Source organism: Pelecanus crispus, chromosome W, assembly GCF_030463565.1.
Source record: "Pelecanus crispus isolate bPelCri1 chromosome W, bPelCri1.pri, whole genome shotgun sequence".
In the NCBI taxonomy this organism is placed as follows: Eukaryota; Metazoa; Chordata; class Aves; order Pelecaniformes; family Pelecanidae; genus Pelecanus; species Pelecanus crispus.
The window spans coordinates 18,475,101-18,502,760 of record NC_134675.1 but is presented as its reverse complement, the minus strand read 5'-3'; the positions used below and the strand labels follow the sequence as shown (position 1 = coordinate 18,502,760).

Below are 27,660 nucleotides of genomic sequence, written 5' to 3'. Positions count from 1 at the left end.
TTATTTTGTTGATCACATCCATCAGGATCTGACGACATCCATCTTGCCATTTTATTCCTAGGAACTGGATCTCCTGTGCAGGTCCCTTGACCTTACTCTGTTTTATGGCAAAACCAGCCTTCAGAAGGATTTGGACTATTTTCTTTCCCTTCTCAAAAACGTCTTCTGCTGTGTTGCCCCACACAATGATGTCATCAATATACTGTAGGTGTTCCGGAGCCTCACCCTGTTCCAGTGCCGTTTGGATCAGTCCATGGCAAATGATGGGGCTGTGTTTCCACCCCTGGTTCAGTCGGTTCCAGGTGTACTGAACACCCCTCCAAGTGAAAGCAAACTGAGGCCTGCACTCTGCTGCCAAAGGGATTGAGAAAAAAGCATTAGCGATGTCAATTGTGGCATACCACTTGGCTGCCTTTGACTCCAGTTCGTATTGAAGTTCTAGCATGTCTGGCACGGCAGCACTCACCGGCGGCGTGACTTCATTCAAACCACAATAGTCTACTGTCAGTCTCCACTCCCCATTAGACTTTTCACACTGGCCATATGGGACTGTTAAAGGGTGAGCGAGTCTTGCTGACCACTCCCTGGCTCTCCAGTCGACGAATCAGCTTATGGATGGGAATCAGGGAGTCTCGGTTGGTGCGATATTGCCACCGGTGCACTGCTGTGGTGGCGATGGGCACCTGTTGTTCTTCGACCCTCAGCAACCCCACAACAGAAGGGTCCTCTGAGAGACCAGGCAAGGTGGACAGCTGTTTCATTTCCTCCGTCTCCAAGGCAGCTATACCAAAAGCCCACCAGTACCCTTTTGGGTCCTGGAAATACCCTCTCCTGCGGCAGGCTATACCAAGGATGCACGGAGCCTCTGGGCCAGTCAGAACGGGGTGCTTCTGCCACTCATTCCCAGTTAGGCTCTCTTCGGCCTCCAATACGGTTAGCTGTTGGGATCCCCCTGTCCCTCCAGAAATACAGATGGGTTCTGCCCCTGTATTGCTTGATGGCATAAGGGTACACTGTGCATCGGTGTCCACTAGAGCCTTCTACTCCTGTGGGCCTGATGTGCCAGGCCATCGAATCCACACAGTCCAGGAAACCCTGTTGTCCCTTTCCTCCACCTGGCTGGAGGCAGGGCCCCTCTAATCGTGGTCATAGTATTCGTTGTTCACTCCTTGTAAATGTGAATCAAAAGTGCCTTGATTAAGATCGGAAGTAAAATTAGCCCTCTTACTCTGTCTGCGGAACTGCCCACTGGAAACTGGAGCAGCAATTTTCCTCGAAGAACCCCCTTGTGTGATTGGTTTTCCTTGCAACTCATGCACCTGTGCCTCTAGGGTCCAAGTAGGTGTTCCATCTCACTTCCTCATGTCCTCTCCGTGGTCACACAGGTAAAACCACAGGGTATCCCATGGTGTGTACCCACTATTTCCTCTCTCTTGAGCAGAGGAACGCCTAGTCCTAATGGCTGAGATACTGGTCCGTAGAGGTGGGGAGTAGGATCTATCCTCTTTATGTTGCTGGCCCTCCTGGGACAGTTTCCCCACAGTCGAGATGAGGCGGTAAGAGAGACTTTCTTTGTATTGCCGGAGTTGGCCAGCCAATTCATCCACCGTTGGTTCCTCTCTTCCTTTCCAGGTCATTACTGGCCATGAGTTTGCATGCGACAATGGTGCGCTCTGTACAAACTTCCACCACATGGGTCGTGTGCACCTGACTTCATCTGGATCTTTGCATAACTGCTTGTTGTCCAGGTGATCATAAATCACCTCCAGAATGGCTAATTCCCTCAGGGACTGGATACTTCTCTCCATGGTGGTCCACTTGCCTGGGTGACATATAACATCCTCCTTGAAGGGATACCTTTCCTTCATGCTTGACAGAAGTCGCCTCCAGAGGCTGAGGGTTTGTGCCCCTTTTCCAATTGCTTTGTCAATGCCCCCTTCCCTAGAAAGGGATCCCAGCTGCTTGGCTTCCCTACCCTCTAATTCCAGGCTACTGGCCCCGTTATCCCAGCATCGGAGCAGCCAGGTGACAATGTGCTCACCTGGACGACGGCTGAAATCCTTTCGCATATCTCGCAGCTCACTCAGGGATAGAGATCGGGTGGTTACCATCTCATTTATGGGTTCTGCCTCTTCCTCCTCCTGTTCTCGTGGTGGCCCTGCTTTAGCATAGTCTGCCTCCTTGCTGTCAAGACAGTATGCTGCTTCCTCCTGCTCCCTCTTAGGAGGAGCTTCCTCTTCTCTTTCTAAACGAGCTGATTTCCAATTCCAAGATTTCTTCTTGTGTTTGGGGGCAACTGATACTGGCACGGGTTGGTTCCCTGGTTTAACTGCAGTGCCTGTTGCTGGGGTTGGAGTAGCTGCAGTTCCTGTCGCAGGGGTTGGAGTGACCACAGTGCCTGTCGCCAGAGTTGGAGTTGCCACAGTGCCTCTCGCTGGGGCTGGAGTAGGTGCAGTACCTGTCAGTTTGTCTTCCCTCTCTTCTCCCTGAGGGTGCTGCATAATACCGAGTAGTGTTTGGCAGATACTAGCCAGGGCCCAGCACAGTGCGATGAGTTGTGCCTCTTTGGAATAACCACGACATTTTCTTTTTAAGCATTCTATCACTTCATCGGGATAGCTGTTCGGGAGTGAAGTACCAGATCATTGGAGGGGAGAAGTTCTCTAAGTACCTGCCCGTATTCTCCCAGATGCCATGCCACCCATGACTGTCCAGCCTCCGGGCAGATCTCTGGGTAATTTTTTTAAATAGTTTTTTAAACCTAAACACGAACTGAAACACATTCAGGAGACATAGCAGTAGGAACATGCTGGTTTGAACATCCGAAGTATATTCAAAAATCTCGAGAAGTGGTGTAACTAGCCTGAAGGAGAAAAGGAAGGTGAAGGAATGGGGGAAAGCACCCCCCACCCCCATCTTCCCCACAGATTGGTTCTCGGAGCAGAAAAAGTAACAAGTGTCATTGTTAATAATTTCTGAGAGATGGCGCCCGAGGTACGGAGATGAGGGCAATACCTAATACAAATATCAAATGAGTTTTTTGACCAATGATATTATCGTATCATAAGTCGATGTTACACAGTATAGTAAGATGATAATCCTGATCCATCTCCCAGAGGTGATAAACAGCACCACGGGGAATGCATATTGTAAGTGAGGAAATACATAATACAACCATGCGAACATAGACATGCAAACTAGGACAGCTGGCCATGCTTCTTTTGATGCAGCCCAGGTGTATTGGTTTCGGCTGGGATAGAGTGAATTTTCTTCCTAGTAGCTGGCATAGTGCTGTGTTTTGGATTTAGGATGAGAATGCTGTTGATAACACACTGATGTTTTAGTTGTTGCTAGCTCAGTTGGTTAGAGCGTGGTGCTAATAACGCCAAGTTCACAGGTTCAATCCCTGCTTACTGCAGGGGGGTTGGGCTCGATGATCTCTCAAGGTCCCTTCCAACCCAAAGCGTTCTATGATTCTATGATTCTATGATACTGCTTATGCTAGTCAAGGACTTTTCAGCTTCCCATGCTCTGCCAGGTGCACAAGAAGCTGGGAGGGGGCACAGCCAGAATAGTTGATCCAAACTGACCAAAGGGCTATTCCATACCATATGACGTCATGCTCAGTATATAAACTGGGGGGGGGGGGGTTGGCCGGGGGGCAGCGATCGCTGCTCAGGGACTGGCTGGGCATCAGTCGGCAGGTGGTGAACAATTGCATTGTGCATCACTTGCTTTCTATATTATTATTACTATTATTATTATATTGTTATTATTATCATTACTATTTTACTTTATTTCAATTAGTAAACTGTTCTTATCTCAACCCAGGAGTGTTTCTCACCCTTATTCTTCCAATTCTCTCCCCCATCCCACCGGGGCAGGGGGAGTGAGCAAGCGGCTGTGTGGTGCTTAGCTGCTGGTTGGGGCTAAACCATGACACCAGCAGATCGAGGGAGGTGATCCTCCCCCTCTACTCCACTCTCATCAGACCCCACCTGGAGTACTGCATCCAGCTCTGGGGTCCCCAGCACAAGAAAGACATAGACCTGTTGGAGTGGGTCTAGGGTAAGGCCATGAAAACAGTCAGAGGGCTGGAACACCTCTCCTATGAAGAAAGGCTGAAAGAGTTGGGGTTGTTCAGACTGGAGAAGAGAAGGCTGCAGGGAGACCTTATTGCGGCCTTTCAGTACTTAAAGGGGCTTTATAAGAAAAATGGGGACAGACTTTTTAGTAGGGCCTGTTGCGATAGGACAAGGGGTAATGGTTTTAAACAAAAAGAGGGTAGATTTAGACTAGATATAAGGAAGAAATTTTTTACAGTGAGGGTGGTGAAACACTGGAACAGGTTGCCCAGAGAGGTGGTAGATGCCCCATCCTTGGAAACATTCAAGGTCAGATTGGACGGGGTTTTGAGCAACCTGATCTAGTTGAAGATGTCCCTGCTTATTGCAGGGGGGTTGGGCTAGATGACCTCTAAAGGTCCCTTCCAACCCAAACTATTCTATGATTCTATGAAATTAAAAAACTTCATATAGAACAATTCAGAGAGAGCAGCCCTTTTTAATGCAACCCCCAAGTCTGGCATCACTATTGCTGTACCTTTTCTTCATGCCTTCTACAACAACTATAGTTACTGCATGTGTGTACTGGGTCTGGCTGGGAGGGAGTTAATTTTCTTCATAGCAGCCTGTATGTTGCTGTGCTTTCAATTTGGGACCAAAACAGTGTTCATAACACATGGATATTTCTGTTATTGCTGAGCAGTGCTTACAGAACAGCAGAACAGCTGCTCACGCCACCCCACCAATGAGTAGGCTGGGGGTACACAAGAAGTTGGGAGGGGATACAGCTGGGATAGCTGACCTCAACTGACCAAAGGGATACCCCATACCATACGATGTCATGCTCAGCATATAAAGTTGGTGGAAGAAGGAGGAAGGGGGGAATGTTTGGAGTTACGGCATTTGTCTTCCCAAGTCACCGTTACGCATGATGAAGCCCTGCTTTCCTGGAAATGGCTGAACGTCTGCCTGCCAATGGGAAGTAGTGAATTAATTCCTTATTTTGCTTTGCTTGCGTGCACAGCTTTTGCTTTCCATATTAAACTGTCTTTATCTCGATCCTTGAGTTTTCGCACTTTTGCCTTTCTGCTTCTCTTCCCCATCCCACTGAGGGGGGGAACGAGTGAGCGGTTGTGTAGGGCTTAGCTGCCTACCAGGGTTAACTCAAAACAACAAGTATTAATTTAGGAATTCAAGCATCAAAGTTTGACATCTGAAATTTATTTTTTAATTGACCTACTGAAAGCTTACATAACAGATATCCTGAGTCTTAAGGTCCCCTCCAAGATAAGCAAATAAAGACATTTCTGATGACAGATTCAAAGCTCTTGATCTTCAGCCAAGTACAAAGACTATAGTTTCTCAGAATTCAAAAACCTTTTCAAGTGCCTGATTTTAGAAGCTGAATAATCATGCTACAAAGAGCATCATGAAATATCACGATCTGAAAGACTTAAGAGACCAGGAGAGTTGAATTCTCCTGCCAAACCTCATAGTATGACTAATAGTGATGAGACTTTAAAGACCAGATTACTGAAAATCTACTGTCACTGATGTTGCATGCAGCAACTACAGATAAAAATAATCATGAGGTCTTTGGACCAATAATTTCAGTAAAGACGACTGCATTGGGTCTGGTTGGGATGGACTTAACTTTCTTCATAGCAACCTGTATGGTGCTGTGTTTTGGGTTTGTGGCTAAAACAGTGTTGACAACACCCCAATGTTTTAGCTATTGCTGAACAGCACTTGCACAGCATCAAGACTTTCTCTTTTTCCTCACTCTTTTTCCCTCCCCAGCAAGTAGTGCAAGTAAGAAGTTGTGAGGGAACACAGCCAGGACAGCTGTTGTTATAGTTGTACCAACTCCCTCAGTGATTGACAAATTACAGTTAGAATGGACCAGTACTGTGTTGAAAAAAACCTTCATCCTCTGCCACCATGCCTTGTTACAACAAATGCAGTTGTTTCTGCTGCAGTGCAGTGAACCAAAACCAATCTCACTGACAATTTTTTTATTATTATTATTATTATCATCATTATTATTATTATTACAAGTTTCTCTGTAATTTAGTTGCGTTCCCCAATCTGGGTCACCATGGAACCACAGAAATGGAGGAACAAGGGAGGTAAGAATAAAAGGATGACAGCAGGCTTGCTGGCGACAAATCGGAGCAACCTTTCCCAAACGGGAAAGAGGGTCTTTGCACATGAGCTTGCGGGGCTCATTGACAGGGCTTTAAACTAGATGTGAAGGGGGAGGGGGAACACTTCAGGCTTGCCTGTGACAAGCTGTGGAATGGTACGCAATGGTTAGAGGGACGGGGTGCTACTGTGAGCCCTCAACCTATTGCGCAGAGGCATGATGGGGACACTGCAGCACAGTTGAAGTCTGGCAGAGATGAGCCGGGGGCTCCTGAGATAGTTAGAGCTCACAAGGAAACCTCCGTGAAACACCCCAAGGGAAACAAGGGATGTTCCACTAAGAAGGCGACACGGCCAACAGCCCAGATGAAATGCCTCTACAAGAATGCACACAGCATGGGGAACAAACAGGAGGAGCTGGAAGCTGCTGTGCTACTAGAAAGCTACGACCTGATTGCCATAACCGAAACCTGGTGGGACGAATCCCACGACTGGAATGTGGCTATTGATGGCTACACGCTCTTCAGAAGGGACAGGCGAGGAAGGAGGGGCAGAGGCGTTGCACTCTACATAAAGAAATCAATACAGTGTGAAGACCTGTCCCTGAAGAATAGCCACGAGCAGGTCGAAAGCTTATGGGTAAGAGTCAGAACCAGAGGCAACAAAGGGAACCTTGTGGTTGGTGTCTACTACAGGCCACCTGATCAAGGGGAGCCTGCTGACGAAGCCTTCTTCCTCCAGCTCCGGGAGGCTTCGCGCTTGCAGACTCTCGTCCTGCTGGGGGACTTCAACCACCCCGACATTTGCTGGAAAAGCAACACGGTGAGCTGTAGGCAATCCAGGAGATTCCTGGAATGCATAGACGACAACTTCCTAAGCCAGGTAATAGACACACCTATCCGAGGGGACGCGATACTGGATCTGATGGTCACCAATGCAAGTGAGCTCATCGGTGATGTCAAGACTGGAGGCAGCTTGGGCTGCAGTGATCACGCATTGGTGGAGTTCACGCTCCTGAGGGACATGGGAAAAGCGAGGAGTGCAGTCAGGACCCTAAATTTTAGAAAAGCAAACTTCCAGCTCTTCAAGGAATTAGTCAGAAGGCCCCCCTGGGAAACGATCCTCAGGGACAGGGGAATGGAACAGAGCTGGCAGATCTTTAAGGACACCTTCCATAGAGCACAAGAGGTATCAGTCCCCAAGTGTAAGAAATCAGGCAAGGAAGGGAAGAGACAGGCATGGCTGAGTCGAGACATGCTGGTCAACCTAAAGAGTAAGAGGGAACTGCACAGGCGGTGGAAGCAGGGACAGGTGTCCTGGGGGGAATACAGGGAAGCTGCCCGGTTGTGTAGGGAGGGGGTCAGGAAGGCCAAGGCGAGGATGGAGCTGAATTTGGCAAGGGACGTAAACAATAACAAGAAGGGCTTCTACAGGTATATCAACCAGAAAAGGAAGGTTAAAGAAAGCGTACCGTCCCTGATGAACAAGAATGCCGACCTAGTATCAACAGACGAGGAGACGGCTGAGGTACTCAACAACTTCTTTGCCTTGGTCTTCACCGGCAACCTCTCTCCTCACCCCTCCCGAATCGATGGACCAAAAGATGGGGACCAGGGGGGTAGAGCCCCTCCCACTGTGAGGGAAGATCAGGTTCGAGACCACCTGAGGAACCTCAATGTACACAAGTCTATGGGACCTGATGAGATGCATCCCAGAGTCCTGAGGGAATTGGCTGATGTAGTTGCCAAGCCACTCTCCATGATATTTGAAAAGTCATGGCACTCCGGTGAAGTCCCTGCTGACTGGAAGAAGGGGAATGTTGTGCCCATTTTTAAAAAGGGAAGAAAGGAGGACCCTGGGAACTACCGACCTGTCAGCCTCACCTCTGTGCCTGGGAAGATCATGGAACAGATTCTCCTAGAAGCTATGCTCAAGCACATGGAGGACAGGGAGGTGATTCAAGACAGCCAGCACGGATTCACCAAGGGCAAGTCCTGCCTGACCAACCTAGTGGCTTTCTATGAAGGAGTGACTGCATCAGTGGACAAGGGAAAAGCAATGGATGTCATCTACTTGGACTTCTGTAAAGCGTTCGACACAGTCCCCCACAACATCCTTCTCTCTAAATTGGGGAGATATGGGTTTGATGGGTGGACTGTTCGATGGATAAGGAATTGGCTGGATGGTCGTATCCAGAGGGTTGTGGTCAATGGCTCGATGTCCACATGGAGACCGGTGACAAGTGGGGTCCCTCGGGGGTCCGTACTGGGATTGGTGCTGTTTAACATCTTCATCAATGACATAGTGGGATCGAGTGCACCCTCAGCAAGTTTGCAGCTGACACCAAGCTGAGTGGTGCGGTTGACACACCTGAGGGACGAGATGTCATCCAGAGGGACCTGGACAAGCTGGAGAGGTGGGCCTGTGTGAACATCATGAGGTTCAGCAAGGCCAAGTGCAAGGTCCTGCACCTGGGACGGGGCAACCCCCGGTATCAGTACAGGCTGGGGGATGAAGAGATTGAGAGCAGACCTGCGGAGAAGGACTTGGGGGTACTGGTGGATGAAAAGCTGGACATGAGCCGGCAATGTGCCCTTGCAGCCCAGAAAGCCAACTGTATCCTGGGCTGCATCAAAAGGAGCGTGGCCAGCAGGTCGAGGGAGGTGATTCTGCCCCTCTACTCTGCTCTGGTGAGACCTCACCTGGAGTACTGCGTCCAGCTCTGGGGCCCTCAGCACAAGAAGGACATGGACCTGCTGGAGCGGGTCCAGAGGAGGGCCACAAAAATGATCCGAGGGCTGGAGCACCTGTCCTACGAGAACAGGCTGAGAGAGTTGGGGTTGTTCAGCCTGGAGAAGAGAAGGCTGCGAGGAGACCTTATTGCGACCTTCCAGTACTTAAAGGGGGCCTACAGGAAAGATGGGGAGAATCTTTTTAACAAGGCCTGTTGTGACAGGACAAGGAATAACGGATTTAAACTAAAGAAGAATAGATTTAGACTAGACATTAGAAAGAAGTTTTTTACAATGAGGGTGGTGAAGCACTGGAACAGGTTGCGCAGAGAGGTGGTAGATGCCCCATCCCTGGCAACATCCAAGGTCAGCTTGGATGGGGCTCTGAGCAACCTGATCTAGTTAAAGCTGTCCCTGCTCACTGCAGGGGGGTTGGGCTAGATGACCTCTAAAGGTCCCTTCCAACCCAAAGCATTCCATGATTCTATGATTTCTTTCTGCAGCAATACCATAGAATCATAGAATCGTTTAGGTTGGAAAAGACCTTTAAGATCATCCAGTCCAACCATTAACCTAACATTACCAAGTCCACCACTAAACCAATTAAGGGTAGAGTAGCAACTCCACGCCTCCTGGCTTGGTGGCTGGATCATTTGTAATGAAAGTAAAAACTAGGAATCATTACGATTGGAAAGGATCTCTCAGATCATCAGTCCAATCATCAACCCAACACCACCATGCCCTCTAAACCATGTCCCAAAGTGCCACATCTACCTGTTTTTTGAACACTTCCAGGGATGGTGACTCCACCACCTCTCTGGGCAGCCTGTTCCAATGCTTGACTACCCTTTCCGTGAAGAAATTTTTCCCAATATCCAATCTAAATCTCCCCTGGTACAGCTTGAGGCCATTTCCTCTCGTCCTATCGCTAACTACTTGGGACGCTAACTACCAGGTCAGGAGGTTTGCTGAACTCAGTGACCTTGAACTTGTCAAAAAGGCCAACTTTGTACCCTCAAGGTCAAAGTAGGGGTGACACTTCTGTGGTACAATCACCTGCTTAGAATTTGTTAACAGACACATATGTATATCTGCAGAACATTGATCTAAAAATCAGTATATTATAACTCAAGAATCTCTGGGCAAGTAAAAATGTCATGACTTAAACAAATGCATGAATTTAGATGACCATGAGTTTTATTCTAATTGAAGATTTAAATTTGACTATGCCAATTGGCCAAAAATTAAGGAGTCCTGAAATCGCTTCAAAACGATGGTTCCAATTTTCAGAAAACTTAGGGTTTTTTCAGTGTTGCACAACCATTGTATACAATTCACTGGGCACCAATTATTTAATGTATCATGGCTACTATGACCACACATTAAATTTAAGCTCAGATAGGTCATTAATTTCAAAAGAGACATGAAAACAATTAGTATTATTATTAGCATTATTCAATAAGATTAGGGAAGATGCCACGTGAACTAGAGCCTCTGCTTTAGCTCAGTGGCAAACTGTGACAGCTTGGTAATGTAAATTATGGAATAGAAATGTCTAGGCTGGCAGGGACCTCTGGAGATCACCTGGTCCCATCATCTGTTGAAAGCAGGGCCTTAAATTAGGTTACCCAGGGCCCCATTCAGCCAAGTCTTTAAGGGAGACTCCACCATTTCTCTGGGCAACCTATTCCAGTGATTAATTGCTCTCATGGTGAAGAACTTGTAATCTGGTCTGGTATTTCAGTTTAGAGATTGGAAAGGAACTCTGTTATTCAGCACCTAAACAAACATAACTGTAGTGAAATAACAGGATTAGAAGAACCCTCCTAAAACTTTAACAAGGTGTTGAAAAATGATGAAAGTACACTGAAAAAAATGGTTATGGTCGGTCTTTATAAATATTTGTCAGGCACCTACATATATTTATTTAAAATGGAGGAGAAAATAGTCTGCTGTAAGATTCCAAGAAGGATTTAGCCTTCTTATCATCTTATCTTGTTTTAGTTTGGATTATCCGCACCAGAATTATTAACGTTTTCTCCACTTCATATTACGTAGCCATGTTTAGCCCTCCTGGCTATGATTTTAATCAAATTTATTATAATTTTAATGCCTAAAAAAAAGCTAGTGTATAGCATGCTCAGATGACTGCTTTATGCCATTTAAAACAACAAAGTATACTGAAACAGGCTAAGGCTTAATGAATGAATGCATTACTTAAGATCAAAATGTATAACTTTTTTTTAATATAAAGCTCTATGTTATTTCACACACTGCTTTAACACTATATCCATACTAATCCTCATAACTGAAGAAACACATGGTTTTTGCCAGGTGTCTGTACTTTCAACTGAAGGAAAGCTTCATTTAACAGGAGGACTTGATCAAAGTCATTGAGCATTCTTCACAGTATGTACGACTTCCAAGAAATTACAAAGTGAAAAAAAGTTATTTTTTTATTGGTTGAATAAAATATTGAATCCTTTACACATCTCCAAGTTTTTATTAAATGCACAAGACAGTTAATAATTTAACTGTCAAGTTGTATCAGAAATAACTTATTAGCTTACATGAAGACATTAAGAATCTGAAATAAATGCATTCTGAATCCATTGCATGGACAAGTGTCCCTCTACTTTAAAGTAAGGGGCATATTTCACTATTACCAGTAACATGTTTTAATGCTTGTACTAGCTAATGAAGATATAAACGATTTCTGTTACATAACAGTATTCTGCATGCTGACTTTGAACTACAGATGACTTAAGTCATTTATTTTAAAATCGGCTTTCAGGGTGGATTAAAAGAATGAAATACAGGACTAAAAATAGATTAGAAGGATTAACAACTGGGGTTTTTTTCCTCATGCATATCATGGAGTTCAACTGAGCACAGACTAAACTTCTACATAAACTTACATTTTGTGAACTATCTGCTGGTGGAGAGTTTTCTAGAGAAGGCGTTCATTTTGACCACCGCTGCGCCGGCTGTTAAAACTACCAACACAGTGAGATCCTGTATCCTGCCCACAGCTGCTTCGCCAGCGCTACCACCTCGAGGGAAGCCGGGGCGTGCGGACAGCTCTCCAGGAATGATTTCCCGTCAAACGCAACCGCCCCTGGGAAAGACTCCCCCCGACTCTCTGAGGCTGACGGAGGGCGCCGGGAAAAAGGAAACAGGGTCTGTCCCGCCTTTCCACCGCAGGGCCCGAGGGCGACAGGAACGCGCCAAAGCTCCGTCAGCCCGGCCCGCCGAGCATACCTGCTGGTCTCCAGGAATGAGTATCGCTCGGGCAGGATCTGGAGACAGCGCTGGAAAAAACACACATGCCGTTCTTTCAGGAAATCCAGCCGCTCCACCTCCCCCAAGTTCAGCGCCAGCCGCGCTACCGCCATCTTACCCCTGTTTGCGGCCGGCGCGCACAACCTGCGTCATATGCGGCTGCCGCGGGACGCAACCAGCCGCCGGTCCCGCCCGCTGGGAGTGAAGTTCTCTGGCGGACTGCCCCAGTATCGTCTGCTAGCTCTCCCCACAGACCTGGGCTGGATAACCGCACCTCCCTCAGTGGCTCAGCTCCCCCGCGGGGACTTTCTGGGTCCGCCTCACCCCGGAAGGACGGGGAGGGGGAGAGAGTAACTGCTTACTTCGTAACGGCACGCTGTCAGCCTGCAAGAGCTGCCAGTCGGCTCAATACGTGCCCGACATACTATTAGGTAAAATGACTACATATTGCTTTATTACAGCTGGTGATATCCTGCAGGTAAATCCAGTAACTTGAAATAATTATTCGTGTCTCAGGAAATAAGTTACTGTGTAGCAAATTGCATACAAGACTTGCATCGACGTTCATAAGGGTTAATAGGAGCAAATAAAATCAGGGTTACTGTTTCTCGTATACCAATCAGAAATTCAAGGAGGAGTATAAAAAAAAGCTGATCACAGTGAAGAACTTTTAATACAAACTGAAATATGTCATGATGAAAACACTAATAATGTAACAAAAGACAGTTCAAATACAACACTCACAAAATACAAAGGTAATATATGTCATTGGATCGAGCAAATTTTGTGAAAACTCCTGAAGACAGTTGGCCACTTCATATGCAAGGAAATCATCATCCTGTAAAAATGATAGGCAGATGCCTATAGAAAAAAAGTGGTTTTGCCCACACTACCACAGGAAACAGCAGAAGCTTTTATTCCATGGAATTAAGAGGGGCAGCAACTGCTTGCTTTTATTACTTACATATCTGCATACAGCAATCAGGTCTCTTAACTTTTTCTTTAGCATGAAGAATACTACATCCTAAGGTGTTTTTCCCAAACTGTTTTCACACTGAAGTAAACAAAAACACCACTATATTTAGAAGGAAACATGGGCTTGAATAAACGCACAGAATTTAGATAGGGAAGAAAAGCAACATCTTTGTCTAGAATAAAGTTTCATACACTTCCTTGGATATAGATATTGTTATTCATAGTGAATCCAAAATAGATTTAAGTGAGTAAAACCAGGGTATTAAGGATTTTAAAAATATTTATAAGATTACATTACAGGAGGAAGCAGGTAAATTTAGAATCATAGAATCATAGAATCGTTTAGGTTGGAAAAGACCTTTAAGATCATCCAGTCCAACCATTAACCTAACATTACCAAGTCCACCACTAAACCAATTAAGGGTAGAGTAGCAACTCCACGCCTCCTGGCTTGGTGGCTGGATCATTTGTAATGAAAGTAAAAACTAGGAATCATTACGATTGGAAAGGATCTCTCAGATCATCAGTCCAATCATCAACCCAACACCACCATGCCCTCTAAACCATGTCCCAAAGTGCCACATCTACCTGTTTTTTGAACACTTCCAGGGATGGTGACTCCACCACCTCTCTGGGCAGCCTGTTCCAATGCTTGACTACCCTTTCCGTGAAGAAATTTTTCCTAATATCCAAGCTAAACCTCCCCTGGCGCAGCTTCAGCCCATTTCCTCTTGTCCTATCGCTAGCTACTTGGGAGAAGAGACCAACACCCACCTCGCTACAACCTCCTTTCAGGTAGTTGTAGAGAGCGATAAGGTCTCCCCTCAGCCTCCTCTTCTCCAGCCTAAACAACCCCAGTTCCCTCAGCCGCTCCTCATAAGGCCTGTGCTCCAGACCCTTCACCAGCTTCGTTGCCCTTCTCTGGACACGCTCCAGCACCTCAATGTCCTTCTTGTACTGAGGGGCCCAAAAATGGACACAGTATTCCAGGTGAGGCCTCACCAGCGCTGAGTACGGGGGGACAATCACCTCCCTGCTCCTGCTGGCCACACTATTCCTGACACAAGCCAGGATGCTGTTGGCCGCCTTGGCCGCCTGGGCACACTGCTGGCTCATGTTCAGCCGGCTGTCAACCAGCACCCCCAGGTCCTTTTCGGCCAGGCAGCTTTCCAGCCACTCTTCCCCAAGCCTATAGCATTGCATGGGGTTATTGTGACCAAAGTGCAGGACCCGGCACTTGGCCTTGTTAAACCTCATACAGTCGGCCTCGGCCCATCGGTCCAGTCTGTCCAGGTCCCTCTGCAGGGCCATCCTACCCTCCAGCAGATCGACACTCCCACCCAGTTTGGTGTCATCTGCAAACTTACTGAGGGCGCACTCAATCCCCTCATCCAGATCATCGATAAAGATATTGAACAAGGCTGGCCCCAAAACAGAGCCCTGGGGAACACCGCTCGTGACCGGCTGCCAACTGGACTTAACTGCATTCACCACTACTCTCTGGTCTCGGCCACCCAACCAGTTTTTTACCCAGCAAAGGGTACGCCCGTCCAAGCCATGAGCTGCCAGCTTCCCAAGGAGAATGCTATGGGAGACTGTGTCAAAGGCTTTGCTGAAGTCCAGGTAGATGACATCCACAGCCTTTCCTTCATCCACCAGGCGGGTCACAATTTAACACAAATATATGCATGAATTGAGAGGTAATTATGCACTTGCTCTTGAAACTTAATACTTTCCTCCTTTTCAGCATCCTCTCTCTTCTCCTTTTCAAGCTTTTCAAGTTCCTCCGTTTCTTTCTTCTGCAAGGTATACACTTCCAACACTAACTTCACATGGCATTTGTGCTGGTGTTTCTGTTGCTTTTTCTCCTTCTCTTCCTCTACTTTTAGTCATGATGCTTATCACATTACAAATGCTATTGCTTTCCGTTTTCTCCATGCTTCAATTCCTGCTTGTGGTCTTTTCATTTCTTCTGCTTTTTGCTTCTGAGCTTCTTCACGCCAAAGACATTTTCTTGAGCATTTTTTCTGAGTTCTCTTTCTCCTTCAAGATTTCTTCTTTTTCTTGATGCTCCGGGGACCCCCCAGAGCTGGATGCAGTACTCCAGGTGGGGTCTCACAAGAGCAGTGTAGATATAATGAAACAGTTCCATTTTAATTTTGAAAATTCTACTTCCAGAGGAAGATTATATTTACTAAGCAAATGAGAATTACGCTAAGGAAATTCAGGCTTGATTTTTTAAAAACCGTGGCTACAGAAATTCTATCCAAATATCTTAACTACTACGAAGGTGCTTGGATATTTAATAATTTTTCCAAGGCATCTGTAAATCTCAAAAGAATATTCCCCTTTAAGTGGCAATTTTTCACACCGTGTCAACACAAAGTAACTGAAAATTCCTGCTTTCTCTAAATTGTACTTTTCTATATACACACACATCCATATTGTCTGCAAAGCTTTGGTAGCCTACAAACATATTAAAAAAAATGGGTCTTTATTTTTTGTGCAAATGCAGGTATTTCTTTTACACTATCATTTGCTGCAATACAAACAGATTACAGAAGTGTTATAAGCACACATACTGTATGCTCATGATACAAAATAGCAGCCCCCCCCCCAACAAACAGTATCAATCACTACAGTATCTAGACAATGTACAAATTTTATCTCCTCTTCCTTTTCCATGCAAACATTTCAACATGTGTGGGTAGCTGTGGTGGGTTGACCTTGGCTGGACGCCAGGTGCCACCGAGCCACTCTATCACTCCCCTCCTCAGCAGGACAGGCGGGGAGAAAATGAGATGGAAAAAACCCTCGTGGGTCAAGACAAAGGCAGTTTAATAAAAAGCAAAAGCAAAGGCCACGTGCGGAAGCAAAAGGAAAACAAAGATTTTATTCTCTACTTCCCATCAGCAGGCGATGCCCAGCCACTTCCTGGGAAGCAGGGCTTTGGTGCGTCGCGGTTGCTCCGGAAGACAAATGTAAATAACGAATAACAAATTCCCCCCTTCCTCCTCCTTTCTCTTAGCTTTTATTGCTGAGCCAACATCATATGGTATGGAATATCCCTTTGGTCAGTTTGGGTCAGCTGTCCTGGCCATGTCCCCTCCCAAGATCTTGCCCACCCCCAGCCTACTGGTGAGGGGGGAAAATGTTGGAGAGACAGCCTTGATGCTGTGGGAGCACTGCTCAGCAGTAGCCAAAACACTGGTGTGTTACCAACACCTTTCTAGCTACCAATACAAAGCACAGCACTATGAGGGCTGCTATGGGGAAGATTAACTCCATCTCAGCCACACCCAATACAGTAGCATACTGTTTTTCCAAATATAGGATTTCAGCAACTATAAAACTTTGTGCTCTACCCTACTACCCTACTAGCAAACTACAAAATATTTCAATAAAATTAAATTAAGCACAGAAGATTCAGAATCAAGTATGAGATCATATAAACAAATTATTACAAGGCATACTCACAAAGGCCAAGGTGAAGTTTCACATGGGAGTTTTTGAGGGCCTAACAGATCTTTGTTCACCATACGTGCTTTTTTTTTTTTATGTAAAACAAACATAATTTGTTCAAACTTTAAGTGCACTAGAATTCACTTTATCTCCTAGTCTGCTCTAGGCTCCATGGAATTATTTCAAGCTTGTCATGATACAACTCATCACATATTATGTTTTACCTTCACATAACAATATATACTTCACACGCTAATTCAACTAACACACCTGGGCCCGAATAACAGGGTTTCTTTGAGGGGACATCATTTAGAAGAACTAGACATTCCAGGGAAAAAAAGAAAAAAGTACTTTTTTTTGCCTATAGAGAGGTAAAAAATTAAATGGAAAGTCATTAAACTTGTAGAAACTGTGACAATTTTATGCCACAAAGTAGAACTGAAATGTTTTTTTCCGAAAGGAAAAGATTACAAGAAGTTTTAAAGGTTTTGTAAGATAGTTGCTAAATGTTGCCTTTAAGCAGTAGATCTTGTTATACTAATGAAATGTGGTCCTTGAGTAGTAGTGAAGTAATGCATATTTTGCTACACTGAAGGAGGAAGGGAGGATGGCTAAGCGGCTGGTTGCTGACCTTCAAAGATAAGGGGAAGGTAAAACAAACGGGCATGCACAAAATAGGAGAAACTGGGTAAGAGGTAATTCGGGCAGGGGGAGATCACGACCACCGACCCGATTAAGGACTGAAGCAAGTACCCCCCCACACTCCTCCTGCGCAAGCGCAGTGAATTAAGAAGACACTATAGCTTTAAAGACTATGTGAGTAAACTGTTAACCAATGAAGATGAGCGCACGAAGACAGGTTAATGATTATGTATTAGAAAGGTGTGGAGATTGTATATTCAATGTATAAATAAGGGAATAGAATCCGAACTTGGTGTGCTTGGTTTGTGGAATTCTTCCACCTTGCACCTTGCACCTGCGCAGAATAAAGCAGTATCTCCTTTCAAAACCATTTTTGGTTTCGGGAGCTTTATTTCCAGGTAACATTAATGCTTCCAAAATTTGTATGGATGGGAGAAAGTCTTTTGTGATTAAAGTAAGACTGATCAATGGCTCCATTACACGTATGTACACCCTTGTACTGAGCTAGATAACCTTGAGCAGGGCTTAGGTTTTTGGAGGGTTTGGTTTTCTAATATTTGAAATATTTTTCAAAATTGTCTAGCAACATTCCTTTCCTTTACCAAACTATAGAAAAAAATGATCATATGCACTTGAAGAAGGACTTTTTGTTTTCTTAAAGTAACTTTAAATTTCAAACTTACGTAAGCAAAGATGAACCATCCTCAGAAGCTCCCAACTGCTTTTTCTGGCATAGGCCTTTGAATTATTGAAAGAAAAGAAAAAAAAACCAACCAAACAAACAAACAAACAAACACCCCCCAAAATGAAAACAAAACCCAAACAACAACAAAAAAAGCCCTCTTCAAGAATATCTAGAAACGTAGTACATTCCAACTGCAAAATTCTACTTTTGTACCCTTGAGACTACAGAAGTGAATGTTTAAGGCAAAAATAATATCATCTCCCCCCAATAAAATGTTTTCAAGTACAAAAGTGCACTTTTTTTTCTGAATGGAAATGAAATGCAAGAAAAATACCTGAACTACAAGACTGCTGACTTTTAAGCTTTTTGACTTATGTTAGATATCAAGGGCGTTTAAACATTATGTGTATTTAATAGAAAAACCCATTGTTAAACTGCCTCTGCTACGTAGGACAAAGTAATTCAGACATTGTGTAAATGTCTACTCTGAATTTATCAAAGACACCATAGTCAAAGCAACTGATTTTTAATGGGCACTTTAGTGCTTGGTTAAAATAAGCTGCTGCTTAAGTTCTGTACTATGAATAAAGCTACTTTTAGTTAAATTGATCTATTTCTGCTTCATAGACACTGCAGACCAAAGGAATAGCAGCAGCAACTAATCAAACTGTCAGGCTAGTCATAAAAAACAAACCAAAAAAACCCCAAAATACTGCTGCTATCATCTCAAACCATGAGCTTCATGGGCCAAGGACACATAGGTAACCAAAATTAAGTTATTTTAAGACAGACAGCAGTTACATCTCAAAAACAAGCAACAAGAAAGGTGTTAAACTGCCTATGGATTGTGAAACACTTAGACTAAACATCCACAGGAAATAAATGTGACCCACTAAGGTTATGTCTACATTAAGGAGTAATGCAGTGCCTGGAGAGCAGAACAGTTAGTGCTGAAGTCCCAGTGCCTACACTATATGCATTTCAGAATTTGTGCTAGCTGTAGTCTGGCTTCATGGACTAAAGGCCCATTAATGGATGAGTGCATTCAGGGTGCACCTTCTGGTTTAGTTTCATTCAAAATTAATCCAGTTTGTTTCTCTCTCCATGGGGCAAGCACATTAAAGTACCCTTATAAAGTGCTCTCCTGATCTGAACTAAAACACTGATGCAGACATACTCTGAGAACCCGACTATGGGGATATGGCCAGGTCCTGTTGCCTCCATACACTTCATCTTTTGTGATAATTACTGTTTTCAGGACACTTAGGGACCAGATTAACTTGGCTTTCAGCAATGGAGTAAAACAGTCCTGCTCTATGAAAGCTACCATCATGGTCTTCACAACCCGAGTCTTCCTTAAAAGAATTAACACTAAGGATGCAAGGTGGGGGAAAGCTTTCAAACATTTACATCTGGTTCAGGGACCTGATAATGTTCCATAACACATTACCCAGAACAACTATTTAAACTTAATTCACAGCTATCAACATTTTTTGCTGACCACTGCAGAGAAGGCTAAAAAGCTACCTATGATGCAAAAATGTAGGCAAGACCTTTCCAAACACTAAAGAGTACTACCAAACATACTGCTACACAGACAGAGTCAGACTTTCAAAAAGCTTTTTTCTCACTTGGCATCAGTGTAATAAACATGGATTGTTTCAGCCTTGAGAGAATACAGCATTGTATTGGGAATACAAAACAGATTTTTTTTTTTTTTTTTTCCAAGTGAAAACATACATTACCTCCTGCACTCTTACAAAGAAGTTCTAGGCACTGGGTTTCAATCTAGCCCCTAAAACTGATTTGTAACACTTTATAAATAGATTGAAAAGACCTAGGCCTGTCTGAAACTGTAAGGAGACTGTTAAACCCTAATTTTGAAAGCTGTTTTAAACTCAAGTAACACTAAACACGAGAGACCAAAGAATCTGGAGCCATTTCAGAAAATGATTGTTTTCTAATTTGAAACGATTCATGTTTAAATGCGCTGATAAAAGTGGCACTCTTAGCCTTCATTTATAGTTAAGACTGTTAAGGCTTGTTAAGACTGTGCATGGGGAGTTGGTCAAGGTGATATGGTTGTGCTTCATTTTTGCTACCATCCCAAAGAGCTGCATAGACACTACAATCAAACACTAAAAGGATAATGGTAAAAAAAACGAGAGAACAGATGAGCTATCCTGGTAATATTTAGTAAAGTTGGGAGGATCTAACATATCCCCTGCTTTTTTCTATTATCTTAAAGTGTCTCTAGTGACAAAAGATACTTGGCTAGCTCCAGTATTGCAACTTCGCAGAGTCCAAAAATGAAATCACTGTAGCAGCATGAAATAAATAACTGCCAACACAAATCCAAAAAGCTTACAGGTTTCTTTTATTTTGAAAGACACAGATTTAATTGACCATTTTTTAATGACAAATAAAGAAAAACAACAAGGCTACTAAACATAATTCAGCGTTATCACAGTGGATTTCCAAGTATTTCTTTCTTTGAGTCATTTCAGAACATTTTAGGGGAACAACTCTGGAAATACTTTAAACCTTTGTATGCCAATAAATCAAAGCAGATCTGATCCCTTTAATGCAGATGCAATAAAAAGTATTATGATGCTTGAATAAAAAGCACATCCCTCTGATGACTGATTGTCGGAGGTTATGGTGACATTGTTTACCTTAGGAAGGAATGTACTAAAGATAATAGGCACCAGGATATCTATAATGAGGAGCAGAAGGTAGAGATCTCTCTAAAACCACAAACATATATCCTTGAGTGTCAAAACTCCCCTCTACTCCTCTTTTACTAGTCAGCAAGATCCACTAATCGGTGTCCCCTAAGTGAACCAGCTAATTATAATATGAACACCACACCTCTGTTGGAAGAGCTACCCACCTCCAAAGGGAGACCCCTACCCACTGAGCATGCATAGTGATTTTAAAGGGAACTATGTCTTTAAATCGAAGCGAAAGTAGAAATAACCAATGACTAACAAGTAGGTGTTAACAGTAGGCCCAGTGACTTTGTTTAATTGTGTAAATATGTGATGCAAGGTTAACGGGGTGTGCTAGCTCTGTGGAATTACCACCTAGCACCCATCTCTGCGCAGAAATGGAATAAAACAAATATCTCGACTCCGTGTGTGAATTGGTTCTTGCACACCGGGTAAAAGAACCCATCTTTGGGACAACACCTCTGCAAACAGTTTTCCAGATATAACAACCTCGTAATTAATTTCCACAGGTTACATGATTCTACACTTTGTTCCTTCTACAGATTGACTAACAGATTATGAGACACTGATGGGGTGCAATGCATTTCCTGAAAAGAGAATATTTATGCCTGGAGCATGTACTATTGGAAATTGAGTATTAAATTAAAACACCAGAAAGTGCTGGCAAGCTACAATGATGCTTTGCAGTTCTTTTGAACTTTTCATCTTCAAAGGGCTTTACAAGATCTCAGACCTATATGCAAAACTCATTCTTCAAGCTTTATGCACTGGGGAAGATTTGAAAAAGTTTCCCAAAAGTATGTACTCCTTTTAATGTACTACATGGCACGGCATTGACCCAGGCCTTTGGGAAAACATGACTGATACATTTTTATTATCTTGGTTTGAAAAATTATGTCTCTATTAATTTTATAACAGTTATACCACAGTAATAGCCTTACAACCTCAACTTCTTCAGGTGACATATCAAAAGGAAGACAACCAGCTTCCTTCCGATTAAAACTTTTTTTTTCTTAAACTACAACCATACTGAAATTATGGTCTGCTATTTTGCCTTTAAGCTTTATTTTTTAATAAAGTATCCCAATAAGTCACCAGTAGAGATCCCAAATTGGTTTAGGTTTTGTTTTAAGCAGAAGTTTTCCTTCTTTCCTTCAAGCTCAGTTGGAGGTAGGATTGCCACTGAGGTGAATTCCAATTAAAACAGATGATTAATTCATCTTACTGCTACAACTGAAGCTCACTGCAGACACCATCTCTAGTGTAAAAGGGGATAAATACCAAAGCAAACCAAGAGAGATTACCTTGTCTGTCACACACTGCTGTAGCACCTGATGTAGAGACATACAAAATTGTCTTTATAATTATTTTTTCCCTTGTTATAAAGCATAACTTTAAATATTACTACTATGAATACTTGGCCGACAAGAAGAAGCATTAAGCGGTTATTACTCTAGTGCAGATTAACATTCCCACAAGCTACTCAGAAACGTAAAGCTGTACTGTTAGAGTAATTAAAAATGAGGTGAAAACAAGATGCTGTACTACCTTCATAATCAAGCTAGTTCAAGCATTTTTACACTCATCTACAGTCATAACCATATCAGATGTCCATCCTCGCTTTCAATTTCATATCCCAGTATTCATAAACTCGTATCTAAAATTTTCTTGTTATCTGTCCTCTAGAAATATCAAATACTTGGTCATAATTTAGGGCTCTTTCAGATGTTTCATCCACTCTTTAATGAGGAGATCTGCCTTTTCATTCTCAAACACAGCACATAACTTCTGTATCTTTTTCACAATTCTTCTTGCACACTGGCCCCTATTTCCATCTTCCAACCCTATCAGGCCTTCTGTATCATCTTTAGCAGCCTCTGTTCACCTCCTTTCTCCCCTGTATTAAGGGCAATTTCTTTTCCTATACAGACTTAATTCTCTTGAACCTCAGTTCCATGGGCTTAAAAGCATCCTCTCTTATGGTCTTCCACCACAGACTGGGATGAGCAGAGCCTTGCCTATGTTTGAATGGATACCAGGTACAATCAGACACCCCATGTTTCATCAAAGGAACAGGAACACTGAAGAACAGCATGTGCTGTACCACCTGATACAGAGCTGTTCTGCCCTTCACTTCCAGGTCCACAGACAGCTGTTGACCTGGAGAAGTTTCCCTTCGACAGTTATAGATCAGAGAAGTGCACTGAGATAAGCCACAATTTGTATGTCACTTCCCCCGGAAACACAAGCAGTGCCATTTTAAGAGTACTGCACATTTTTAAAATCTCTGCAATTGTTTCAGTATACTAACAGTGCAAAAAAACCTGTTTCCCAGATTTTCCACAATTCTGTAGTTAATATTATAAAAAAGACACACAATCATTTACTGCCTAATTGAAATTCTTTTTCCTCCACTCTTGACTAACCTTGGATGGATTGAATGGCATCCCTAAATATGAAGAGCCTCTGAATCCACAGCGATTCAAATTTGAGCCTGGAAAAGGAAGAAAAATAAAGAGTCAACTAATTTGCTTTGCTGAAACATTCATCATAAACCATAATTATCCAGTCAAGATCAAAACCTGTTAGTTCAACACCATTCACAGTATTACTAGCATCTGTATGCGTCCTTTCAGTATATTCACAACCTCAGCTTGTTATCATTATGAAAAGGAAAAAAAATTAAAATAAAAAAAAACACAAACCCAAAAAAACCCACAAGCAAACTGGGTCCTGGTGTAATGACAAAGCAACCCATTTTTTATTTGGTGGAAATATATTGTTCCTACCAGCATACAATTGTCTTCCATGCTCTCAAAAATCTTTAAAAATTTACTCCCCTGGAAAAGCACTCAGAGTTAACAGATTTTTTTTTTCTCCCCTCTAGATTCCTGCCTGGTAATACTATCTGTTCCTAAATAGAATTGTTTTAAAATACTTTGCAACATGTACAAGGACAAACAATTTACAGTTTTAAGCTAGTACTGATTTAACTCGAAACAGTCAGAATGAAATACTTAAAACAATATGAAAGACAAATTTTTAGTGGAGCTATTCCTCTCCCACCTAAAATTCAGGTACAAAACCATTTTACCAGTCAAACATTTCTTTCAGAGATTCAGATGTGACTTGTTTTAAATGTGTCATGGTATCTGAGCATGTGGTACAGAGAAATGCGTATCGCATACTGTCTAGAGCTAAGTACAGGTTTCCAGGGCTCAAATCTGCTTCTGCACTGCAAAAACTCAACTGCTTCACTCCTCAACATCCAAAGGTAAAAGCCTAATGAGTGCTCTAATTCATCAGCACCAGGGTGTTCTTAAATTCTCTCCCCCTCCCCCCAACTTCAGTCTCAAATCTAAAAATCCTCATGGAAATTAGGGAAATTTGCACCAGACTAAGTGAAGAAAAATAGTTATAATGTTGAAAGCCCTAAAAAAAGCACTAAGCAATGTGGTACATCAATTGTAGTGTAATTTATCAACACATTAACTTCTAACTTTAAATACATTCTGCATATATGCAACATCTAAATTTGAAGTACTTCGACTGATACAAGTTTCTATGTAATTACAATGTGCAATTTTTCTATCAGACAAGTCTTTGAATCTAACTTCCATGGAGTGAACTATCATTTAACAGAAGAAAACACCTGCAATTCTCCACTTCCTCCACCATCCACCTTTCAACCAAAAGGGTTTTTTTAATGACAAGTGTAATGAAGTCAGTTTGTCATGCATTAAAAACTGCTATCTTATAGTCATACCAACAAAGTGAAAAAGGCTCAAAGAAGGGGACCTCAGCTGAATTCATACCAGCATAAACAGTCTCAGGTATGGCGGTGACTCGCCACAAGGCAGTTTTCCCCAGCACGTGTTGGAGCAGCTGTCCCTGCTAGGGTAGAGGCTTCAATGCAGGTGGAGCTTCAGATGGCAGATGCAGCCCTCCAAGCCCTAGGCTGCAAAATTGAAGAGGAGCCAGATGCGCCTTCAAGCAAAGGATCTGGGCCACCTGACCCCAAACCATGCGAGACCACCAGGAAGAAGCAGCGCGTCATCCCTGCTGAGGGGGACAGAGGCACCCATCTGTCAACCTGACCTGTCATCTAGAGAGGCTTGCTGCCTGCTGGGGACCCGGATACGGGATGTTGTGGAGGGACTGCCGAAGCTCATCTGACCCTCTGACTACTACCCCCTGCTATTCTTCCATGTGGGCACAAATGATACAGCCAGGGGCAACCTGGACAGTATTAAAAGCGACTACAGAGCTCTAGGGACGGTAGTCAGGGGCATGGGGGCCCAGGTGGTGTTCTCCTCTATCCTGCCAGTGAGGGGAAAGGGTGTGAGGAGCAGGGCACTGATAATGCAGGTAAATAGTTGGCTGCGGAGCTGGTGTGGGCAACAGGGTTTTGGGTTCTATGACCATGGGACCCTGTTTGCAGATCAATGTCTGCTTGGGAGAGATAGGATCCACCTTACTAAGCACGGCAAAGCTATTTTCACCAACAGGAGGGCTGACCTCATAAGGAGGGCTTTAAACTAAGAATGATGGGGGAGGGAGAGAGTAACCAACAGCCCTGTGAGGGAATGACGGACAGGGTCGATGAGCAAAGGGCCTGGGGTGATGTGACAGGAGGGGATCACAAAATCAACAAAACGGGGCTTAAGCAGGGTCACCTCCAGCATTTGTATGTAAGCAAGGAAGTGACTACAAGGCACGATTATGGAGAAATCCCCCAAACCCTTTCTAGGAAGTCAACGTGCTGGGGTGCCTCTCTGAAGTGCCTGTACACTAACGCACACAGTATGGGGAATAAACATGAGGAGTTAGAGATCTGTGTGCAGCTGCAGGGCTACGATCTGGTTGGGATCACGGAGATGTGGTGGGATGGCTCCCATGACTGGAGTGCTGCAATGGAGGGATACAGGCCCTTTAGAAAGGACAGTCTGGGAAGATGAGGAGGGGGAGTTGCCCTTTATGTAAGAGAGCAGCTGGAGTGCATGGAGCTCTGCCTGGGGACGGATGAGGAGACACCTGAGAGCTTATGGGTAAGGATTAAAGAGCAGACCAATACAGGTGGCATTGTAGTGGGTGTCTGCTATAGGCCACCTGACCAGGAAGAACAAGCGGATTAGGCCCTCTGCAGACAGATAGGAGCAGCCTCACCTTTACAGACCCTGGTCCTCATGGGGGACTTCAACCACCCCGATATCTGCTGGAGGAACAACACAGCAGGACATAAGCAATCCAGGAGGTTCCTGGAGGGCATCGATGACAACTTCCTGACCCAAGTGACAGAGGAGCCAATGAGGAGAGGTGCTCTGCTGGACCTCATACTCACCAAAAATGAGGGGCTCATTGGGGATGGCTGCAGTGACCATGAGATGCTGGAGTTCAGGATCCTGAGGGGAAGGAACAAGGCAAAAAACAAGCTCACAACCCCGGACTTCAGGAGAGCAGACTTTGGCCTCTTCAAAGATCTGCTTGGAAGAGTCCCATGGGATAAGGCCCTGGAGGGAAGAGTGGCCCAAGAAAGCTGGTTAATATTCAAGGATCACCTGCTCAAAGCTCAAGAGCAGTCCATCCCAACAAATACGAAGTCAGGCAAAAATGCCAGGAGGCCTGCATGGATGAACAAGGAGCTCCTAGCCAACAGCAAACACAAAAAGGAAGCATACAGAGGGTGGAAGCAAGGACGAGTAACCTGGGAGGAATACAGAAACATTGTCCAAGCATCCAGGGATGAGGTTAGGAAAGACAAAGACCACCTGGAGTTAAATCTGGAGAGTGATGTCAAAAGGAAAAAGAAGGGCTTCTACAAGTACATAGGAGACAAAAGGAACACTAGGGAAAGTGTGGGCCCACTGCTGAATGGGGCGGGGCACCTGGTGACACAGGACATGGAAAAGGCTGAGATACTGAATGCCTTCTTTGCCTCGGTCTTCACTAGCAACACCAGCCTTCAGGAATCCCAGGTCCCAGATACCAAGGGGAAAGGCTGGAGCAAGGAAGATGTACCCCTTGGTGGAAGAGGATCAGGTCAGGGAATACTTAACCAAATGGGACATAATCATAGAATCACAGAATCATTTAGGTTGGAAAAGACCTTTAAGATCATCCAGTCCAACCATTAACCTAACACTATCAAGTCCACCACTAAACCAATTAAGGGTAGAGTAATAATTTCATGTTTCCTGGCTTGGTGGCTGGATTATTGTTAATGAAAGTAAAAACGAGGAATTACTAAGATTGGAAAGGACCTCTAAAATCATCAGTTCAACCATCAACCCAACACCACCATGCCTACTAAACCATGTCCCAAAGTGCCACATCTACCCGTTTTTTGAACTCTTCCAGGGATGGTGACTCCACCACCTCTCCGGGCAGCCTGTTCCAATGCTTGACTACCCTTTCCGTGAAGAAATTCTTCCTAATATCCAATCTAAACCTCCCCTGGCGCAGCGTCAGCCCATTTCCTCTTGTCCTATCGCTAGCTATTTGGGAGAAGAGACCAACACCCACCTCGCTACAACCTCCTTTCAGGTAGTTGTAGAGAGCGATAAGGTCTCCCCTCAGCCTCCTCTTCTCCAGCCTAAACAACCCCAGTTCCCTCAGCCGCTCCTCATAAGACCTGTGCTGCAGACCCTTCCCCAGCTTCGTTGCCCTTCTCTGGACACGCTCCAGCACCTCAATGTCCTTCTTGTATTGAGGGGCCCAAAACTGGACACAGTATTCCAGGTGTGGCCTCACCAGTGCCGAGTACGGGGGAACAATCACCTCCCTGCTCCTGCTGGCCACATTAGTCCTGACACAAGCCAGGATGCTGTTGGCCGCCTTGGCCGCCTGGGCACACTGCTGGCTCATGTTTAGCCGGCTGTCCACCAGCACCCCCAGGTCCTTTTCGGCCAGGCAGCTTTCCAGCCACTCGTCCCCAAGCCTAT

The 27,660-nt window shown here is 44.3% G+C and overlaps 1 protein-coding gene across 1 annotated transcript in view; it reads right to left on the bottom strand.

The window, feature by feature from the left end:
- The window catches only part of LOC142596467 (geranylgeranyl transferase type-1 subunit beta-like), an 89,056-nt gene extending 76,720 nt beyond the window's left edge, over positions 1-12,336 (bottom strand). Inside the window, 1 exon segment of the mRNA XM_075725588.1 lies at positions 12,203-12,336. Within this exon segment, the coding sequence (XP_075581703.1) occupies positions 12,203-12,336 (134 nt within the window).
- Between the last annotated feature and the right edge of the window lie 15,324 nt (positions 12,337-27,660).